General features: G+C 42.0%; 1 protein-coding gene across 8 annotated transcripts in view; it reads right to left on the bottom strand.

Moving 5' to 3' along the window:
• Positions 1 to 1,036: 1,036 nt before the first annotated feature.
• The window catches only part of TIAM2 (TIAM Rac1 associated GEF 2), a 177,202-nt gene continuing 170,899 nt past the window's right edge, over positions 1,037 to 7,339 (bottom strand). For all 8 annotated transcript variants that reach the window (XM_054195006.1, XM_054195005.1, XM_054195008.1 and 5 more), the window contains 6 exons: positions 6,801 to 6,909; positions 5,076 to 5,134; positions 4,124 to 4,229; positions 3,267 to 3,354; positions 2,562 to 2,716; positions 1,037 to 1,695 (listed from right to left, as the gene is read on the bottom strand). In XM_054195006.1, coding sequence (XP_054050981.1) covers positions 1,049 to 1,695; positions 2,562 to 2,716; positions 3,267 to 3,354; positions 4,124 to 4,229; positions 5,076 to 5,134; positions 6,801 to 6,909 — 1,164 coding nt within the window. In that variant the 3' untranslated portion in view covers positions 1,037 to 1,048. The remainder of the gene's footprint in view (positions 1,696 to 2,561; positions 2,717 to 3,266; positions 3,355 to 4,123; positions 4,230 to 5,075; positions 5,135 to 6,800; positions 6,910 to 7,339) is intronic.

Genomic DNA, 7,339 nt, shown 5'->3' with positions numbered 1-7,339 from the left:
TACAAGGTGCCTACAGGTTCTTTTTACTTAAGAGGAATGGCTAGAACACATACCAAAAACCAGGTATGTCATGAGACTTGTAATTAAGTTGGGATCCTTCCGAAATAACTGAGTTTTAGGTGAATGAAAGTGCATTATTGAAGTCTAAGAAAAAATACTTTTCATACTTCAGCATCTAAGATGCTGTTTGGGTTTTTGTGCTCTTTTTATCCTGGAACATCCTACTTCACTGAGTAATTTAAAAAACAAAAGCCAAAACCCTTGTATAAATATACTCAAGTGACTGGCTTAAAGGAGGATAAAGTGCGCAGATTGCCTCAAGGTCTGGGAATACTCTTCTCGTTTATCCAAAAGCAAAGAATTTGGGATTTAAAGCTCCAACTAGAGAAAAGCAGCATGATAAAAAGTAGAAAACATGGCTAAGTACAATACTTTTTTGTCTTTTACTGTACAGGCTGGTAGAGAAAATAAAAAATACAGTCAAATAAAAGATTACAGGCCAAGCTTTGGTTTTGTATTTACACATATGTATAAAGTATAAACAGCGTCTTGAAACTTACAAAAATGAAATTTCTGCACTATTGTGCACTAAACCACATTAAAATAACTTAATTCTGCTTTAAATAAAGCAAAAATGAAAAACAAAGAAATAAAATGCCCACGGTATTGAAAAATCCATTTTGCAATGCTACTTTCCATTGTAATCCCCTCTGCCACTATAGCACCTTTTCCACATTACTTACTTAAAATACTAACGAGACCATCCTTCCCTTCCCCTCCCCCAGAACACTACATCGTCTTAATAACTGCTTGAAAGGGACAAACTAATTTACAGACCTTGGCCAACTTAATCTATTTTTGAGCCACAATAAATTAAAATAACTTAATAATCCTTTACAGCTGTTTTTGTGGAAAAAATGTATTAGTGCACAAAATCAGATAGTAGTTTTCCTGCAGCTTCCATGAATTTACTAGTTTTAAAGCAAAGTAGGTTTGTTGAATTTTATGTGGACTTCAAACGAATATTTTAAATATAGTGCTTAGAAAGCTAGGATTTCCCATGCCTCTCCACAGCTTCATAAAAACAGTCCTCATTAACTACAGATGTTAAACTCTGGACGCTAAATTCTCTCTCTAAAATAGAGTTCAGATCCAGGTTTGCAGCATCAGAGTGACTGTCGAGGGACTGGTGACGTTCTTGCATCGCCATTAAAGTTCCTCTGTTACGCTTCGTGCTGTTTACTTTTCTCTTCACTGGGCAGAAATGGCCACGCACCAGTTTTGGATGCTCTCCTGTCTCCTGGAAGCCATCTCCTTCCTCATTTTCAGCAGCCTGATCCCGTTCAGAGTCAGTACTTGGTTCCTCCGAAATCTTCAGCCGTTGGAACTGTATCTCAATGTCTTTCGTAGGGCTGCCCTTCTTTAGGCTCTGGTAGTCATCGTCGTCGTCATCATCACTGAGGATATCAGATTCTTTGACAAGAACGTTAGAGAAGTCAGCTGCGCAGCTCTGTATGTGTTTATCGGGAGATGAGTTTTTGGGCTCCTGTATGCTCTCGGCAGTGTGGCAGCTGCTGCTCTGCGTACTGCTGCTCAGGCTGCACTCATCGGAGTCCTGGAAGGTGCCCTTCCCCGGGTCACCGTTCCATTCGCTACTGGATGAATTCTTCAGTACCTTCAAGGACCTCGTGGAAGCTGTGCGGTGGAAAAAGGCAGTTTCATTTTTTCAGCAGAACACCAGCTAGTTACAGCATCTGTCTCAGCAGCACACTTATTATTACAGTGCCCGTAGTCTCGTTTGATAATCATCCCGGGTCAGATGTGTCAGCATTCCGATACTGACAGTGTGATCCCGTGTCACAAGTTTTCATTCCACCTACCCCAGGGCTATATGCTTGCCTTCATGTGAAATATATACAAAAGCCTACAAAAATTGTAGTAATGATTTACACACATCCACAGGAAAGCAAGATTGATTCAGGCACGTCAAGCACTGGAGGGCCAGGTTATAGGCAGGAGTTGAACTGTCCCGGTTCCTGTGATGTTAAGGGGATTTTACAGACAACTGAACCATCGGAGAACTTGAAACACTCGTAGCTACTTATTTAACTAAAATGTCTGAAGCCTAATTAGGGTATGTACAGGGATGCAAATTCAGTGCGTTGGAAGAAGCAAGACCCCTGCCTTTTGCCAGTTGTTTTAGCTTTAAATATTATTAGGGCTGAGCTACCGAAGGGAACCCAGAGGAAAGAACGCTAATACTGCATGCCAAAGGGAGTCCATTTCTTCCCAGCAAAATTAATTTGGGCCTTATTAAATCATCCCCCTTAAGAGAGCTAATGGCACATCACAGTGTGGGGGTGTGGCAAGCTTGCTTATCTGGTCTAGCCCTTGTCATGCACTGAGCTATGCAGAAACGCCACCACCTCCCCAGCCCCAAAAAACAAACGGGATTTGTGGGTCTGGCACACAACACACTACAGTCATGGTAATAATTGCGAACCTTCTGCCAGCTCTGGAGTCCAGACTCCATTTTTCAACTTTGAGAACATGTTTCTTACCCAGTTTGGCTGTTGCAGGTACACGGTTCTTGAGTGGGACAAGACGATCTTTACAGGTTTTCTCCAGCGGTAGCTCACATTTTATGTGACGTCTGAAATTCTCCCGCAAAATAGAACGGATCACCTTCACGATGTTAGTCTTGTTCTCACAGTCACTGCAAGTTTAAGAAAACAGATAACCTAATTTTCCTCCCTGAAGTAGGACACTATTGGAATAAAATCTGCCTTCTTTCTGCTGTCATGCTTTAATGCAGTGGGGTTTTTCAGTAGCTTGCTTTAGTAGTAGGTTTTGCAGGTAACACCTTTGTGTTAGTCATTTTGCACATTTTGTATTTTGCGATCTTGGTTAACTTCCCCTTAGAAAAACAGCCTGAGGGGTAACTTCTGTACCAAGGGATCACCCCTTAAGTGGTCTTTATGGGAAGGTAATTTCTGCTAACCAACTGAGAGCCTGATAAAATCAGTTACGTTGCCCATATCTTACTGGAATTTATGATCATACATCTGTGCGGATTGCTGACGTTGGATCACTGTGCCAAATTCACTCCTGTTTCAAATTGTTACACTTTATGCAGTTACACTGGCATAATGCCTGGATTCAAAGAGTGAGAAGTGCTGATGCAAAGGTCATGTGGGAGAAAGTATTTTATTTTTTTAATTCCATTAATGTGCTTTGTCAAATAACAACCTCCATGTAAAGCTTACCTGCTGCACAATTGAAAAATTGTTTCTGGCCTGCCTTCTAGTTCTGACTTGGTGTGAATCAGTTCCCAGACACAGCTGTTCTCTGTCCCTGTGCGTGGAAGGAAACATTATTTTTGTATGTACTTCACAAAGCCTTTGGCATTAGAAAGACCAGTGTAGAGCTCATCTTCTGAAGGCAGCGTTAACGTAGGCATGGGTGGATCCACAGAAGATCTCACCAAAGTTGGAACCCAAAGGAAAGTCCCCTGAACTCTCCGGTTGCAGCAGCCCAGCCACTGCTGCCTTTGGTAACTTGACCATCTCTCTTGGGGAGTGGTTTTCCCCCATTCTTTAATGTTTCTCGCTGCTTTCCAGCCTTAGAAGCCCTTCTCCCAAATGCACGAAGCACTAAACACCTAGTGGCACTTTACAGAGGATATAGAACTGGATAGGATCATAAAAATCAACTCCAAAGGAAAATAAAAACACAGCCTACTACCACACGTTGCACAAGTCAACTTTCCTACATTTGGAAAAACACAAGGGTCAGCACACACACAGCAGAAGGGCATCACCAGGACATCAGCCATGGTAAACCACCTCCTGTTCATGATGTCTTTTCACTGAGGACTGCCATTCTGTCATTCCTTCGCATCATTTTGCATCTTCCTGAACTTGTGGAAGAAGCCAATGTACCAAATGAAGAAAGTCTGTTAATGCATCACGCCTGTACCCCCTCAGTACAGAGACAACAGCAGATATGATTTTTGTCTACACCTGCCTGTTTCCAGAGGCTCCGGAAAGACATATGGAAGAAACGGTATTACTGAATCCCACAAAAGCGTTCAATCCTAAAGTATTCAGTGCAAGGGAATTACCTGCTGTGTTCCCCAGTCGGACTTGAAGAGCAGATAAAGGAATCAGCCAACGAAATTTAAATGGATCCAAGTCACCATAATTATGTGCCGCACGAGCATTAGTAGGCTGCAAAAAGAAAAGGATATTTCTAAGAAGTAAAAAAGTGGTGTTTTTTTGTGCTACTCTTAGAAGACCTGCCTCTGAAGAGAAACTAAATTCATTAAACTTTTTCCTTCAGGGTACCCTGATATGTGCTTGCAAATGTATTTAAAATGGTGATAGACACAACCTTTGGAATTTGTAATTGCTTCAGCTTTTAAAACCGCTTGTTTTTAATGGATAAAAATAATACTTTGCATATAAGTACTACTAGGGAACAGGTGTCCCGAGAAGGAACCTGCAGACTGTTGATGAGCAGAATACATTAATCATGTAGCTGCTGCTGCTGCTGCTGCTTTTAGAGCCCCTCCATCTGTTACGATGACATGGTGCGGTACTTCTCCACTGGTACTCAGGATATACAACTTGCTACTTGACTTCAGCATTCCAGTTTTGGCAACGGGGCCAGAGGAGGTTATGTTAATAATGCCCCTTCTCCTTTCCTTCCAGGGTGATCAAGGGTCTATGAACAGAGGTCTTTTAACCTACACGCTACGTTAAGGTAGGCCATGGTAAACGCCATCTGGAAGAATTAATGACGTCTTTATGGCAATGTTTCATATTCCACCTGACAGAACTAACATGGGGCTCACACACAGAAGAGGCTGCTGCTTAGTAAATAACAAAAAGTATTCATCTACACAGATGCTGAGCACTTGTTTTAGCTGTGATTGATAGCTAGAATTCCAGCCTAGAGAGGGAAGGTGGCGTTTCACCACAGTCACTCCCCTTTCAACACCATTATGGTCCATCTCCCACTGCAGCGGGATCCTGTGCGTAAACACCCACCGCCTCCACTGATGCCAGACTTACCATTTTCTTTTTCAGTTTGTAATTCTCCTTATACACCAGTATTACAGCCCTCTTAAAAACTAAAAAAGAAAGAGAAAAAGGAAGACTGTTAATTAGACGTGTAATATTCAATGAAAATATCTTGGAGAACCTGATGATTGTAGTCACAGGATGAGATAAGCAAACAGATTGACAAGCACCTGCCCTGTATTAAGATGACAACTGGGTTTTTTATCACACACTTTTTCATGCAATGGCAGTAGTCTTTCCTCGGATTTTGTTCTGAACATTCAGGATGAAGCCATTCTGCACCTTTATTCTGAAACTACCAGCAGCCCGTCTCCTGGTATGTGAAGCAGTCTTCCCAGAAACAAATACAGCAGGTGTAGGTTAGATATAAAGGTTCTGATTTTCTTTTTGTAATCGGTGGATGTTTTCAAGTGGAGTGAAGGGCCTATAGCAAGAGAGGGCTGTGAAAAAGAACGAATCCTGTTCTTCCTGCAGTTCAGCATTTGCTCAGTTGGAAACTCGAACACCTCAATTCCTGCTTTTCCATTTGCAGGAATTCCCTGCCTTCCACAACATTCGACTGGAGGGGCTCACTAACGTTATTTAATCTTTCAGCCTCCAGGGAGGCAGGGACATGTTCTCTCTCATCTGTAAGGAGGAACAGAAGCATGCGGGCATTGAAGCTGGACCTGAACTGAGGGACGGCTCTGCAGAGCAGTCCTGGCTCCCAGATCAAATTCAAGGGCAGTATAGCTCTATCCTTGCTCATGCGTCCATGTTTCCTTCCAGTGGAAGAGGAGAGAGGCGCAATGAGTCTCATCCCTACATGAAGGCAGGATGCAGCCCCAGCGAGCACAGCATTCACCCCAGAGCTTGGCAGTTTCCCTCAGCTCCCCATAGTAGGTGCATTTTCTAAGCTGCCCACACAGGGTTTGAAGTGAGAATAAAACTTGGTTTCCCCATTGGCAGATGAGTAGTTAATTCATACATGTCCTGCTGGGAAGTGTCAGGCATACATGGATCACTGCGAATCTCATCCGAGGAACCTGGGAGGTAGCTCCTGTTTGTTCTTCTATTAGAAGCATCCCCCCCCCCAACCCGTCATGCTTCCTGGGGAAGGACTGTGTGACAGCCCTGAGAAAGAGAAACTTGTCTCTTATCAACCTGAGTTGTTCCGTAGGTGTTTATCCAATGATGTTTTAAAGAAATGGACAAGTGCTTAAGGTGTTTCACTGGAAGATTAAATGGCTTAGGTAATTATCAAATGCTTAATCATATATATACTATTCAATAACACTCTTGGTTGTATGCCCTCATTTCTACATTCGTTTCTCACGTGAATATAATCTGGATGGAGATTTCAGCGCAGTAGCTGTAAAGCAGAAGTTAGCCTCAATACCCAAGAATAGAATAAATCACCATTTTCCGACCAGCCTCCTTTGAAAGCTTCGTTTAGCAGATTGTTCTAAAGAGAATACTGTCTCTTGAAAATCACTAATTTCCACAGTTCACGTATGGGCAGGAGAACAGCTGAGATTAGCTCACAGAGCAAACAGCCAACAAACGAATGGAAACTTTCCACTTCTCATATTACGAAACATAACTAGGTATTTTTTCAGATGTAAGTCTACCCTAGTTATGGCTACAGGGAAAGGAGGCGGCGGCTTCCACCTTGTGAGAAGATTTCATGTGGTAATCTTTAGGTTTGAAAGAGCAGAGAGTCATTAAGACACTTACCAAACACTGTAAGCTCAAGGTCTTTTCTTGCTTTGCCCAGTGATGGGAAAGGATTCAGCCAGGAAACCGTTGAGTGCATCAGAAGTTCTCCCATTGAAAGCTCTGTCACCTGTATTAAATTATAACAGCAGACAGTATAAATAAATAGTATAAACATATACATCAGTCCTGTGATCCACACGTGAGTAAAATGTTAATGAGTACACATCGATAACTTTAAGGATCTGTGTTTTCTGTATTTACCGTATGTACAGAGAGAAAGGCAGAGAGATCTGCACTGTGGCAGGAAAAGTGTGAGTAACCCCCTTTTTAAAATAGGTGACAACCTATTAATAGCCCCTAAGTTATGGAAGCTGGATAGAAGTTTTTACTATTAATAACTTAGAAGAATATTAAGTTGATCTGATGATCTGACACTTACATACAGCCAGTTGATTTACTAGCTCTAAGTATCTTTGATTTCTATACAGTAATTAGTATTAATGTCAATGCCAATGGCAGAATTAATGGAGGTCTCGTACTCTGAGGCTGCTTTCTTC

This window comes from Rissa tridactyla, chromosome 3 (assembly GCF_028500815.1).
Source record: "Rissa tridactyla isolate bRisTri1 chromosome 3, bRisTri1.patW.cur.20221130, whole genome shotgun sequence".
NCBI lineage: Eukaryota > Metazoa > Chordata > Aves > Charadriiformes > Laridae > Rissa > Rissa tridactyla.
This window is presented reverse-complemented; position numbering and strand designations above follow the sequence as displayed.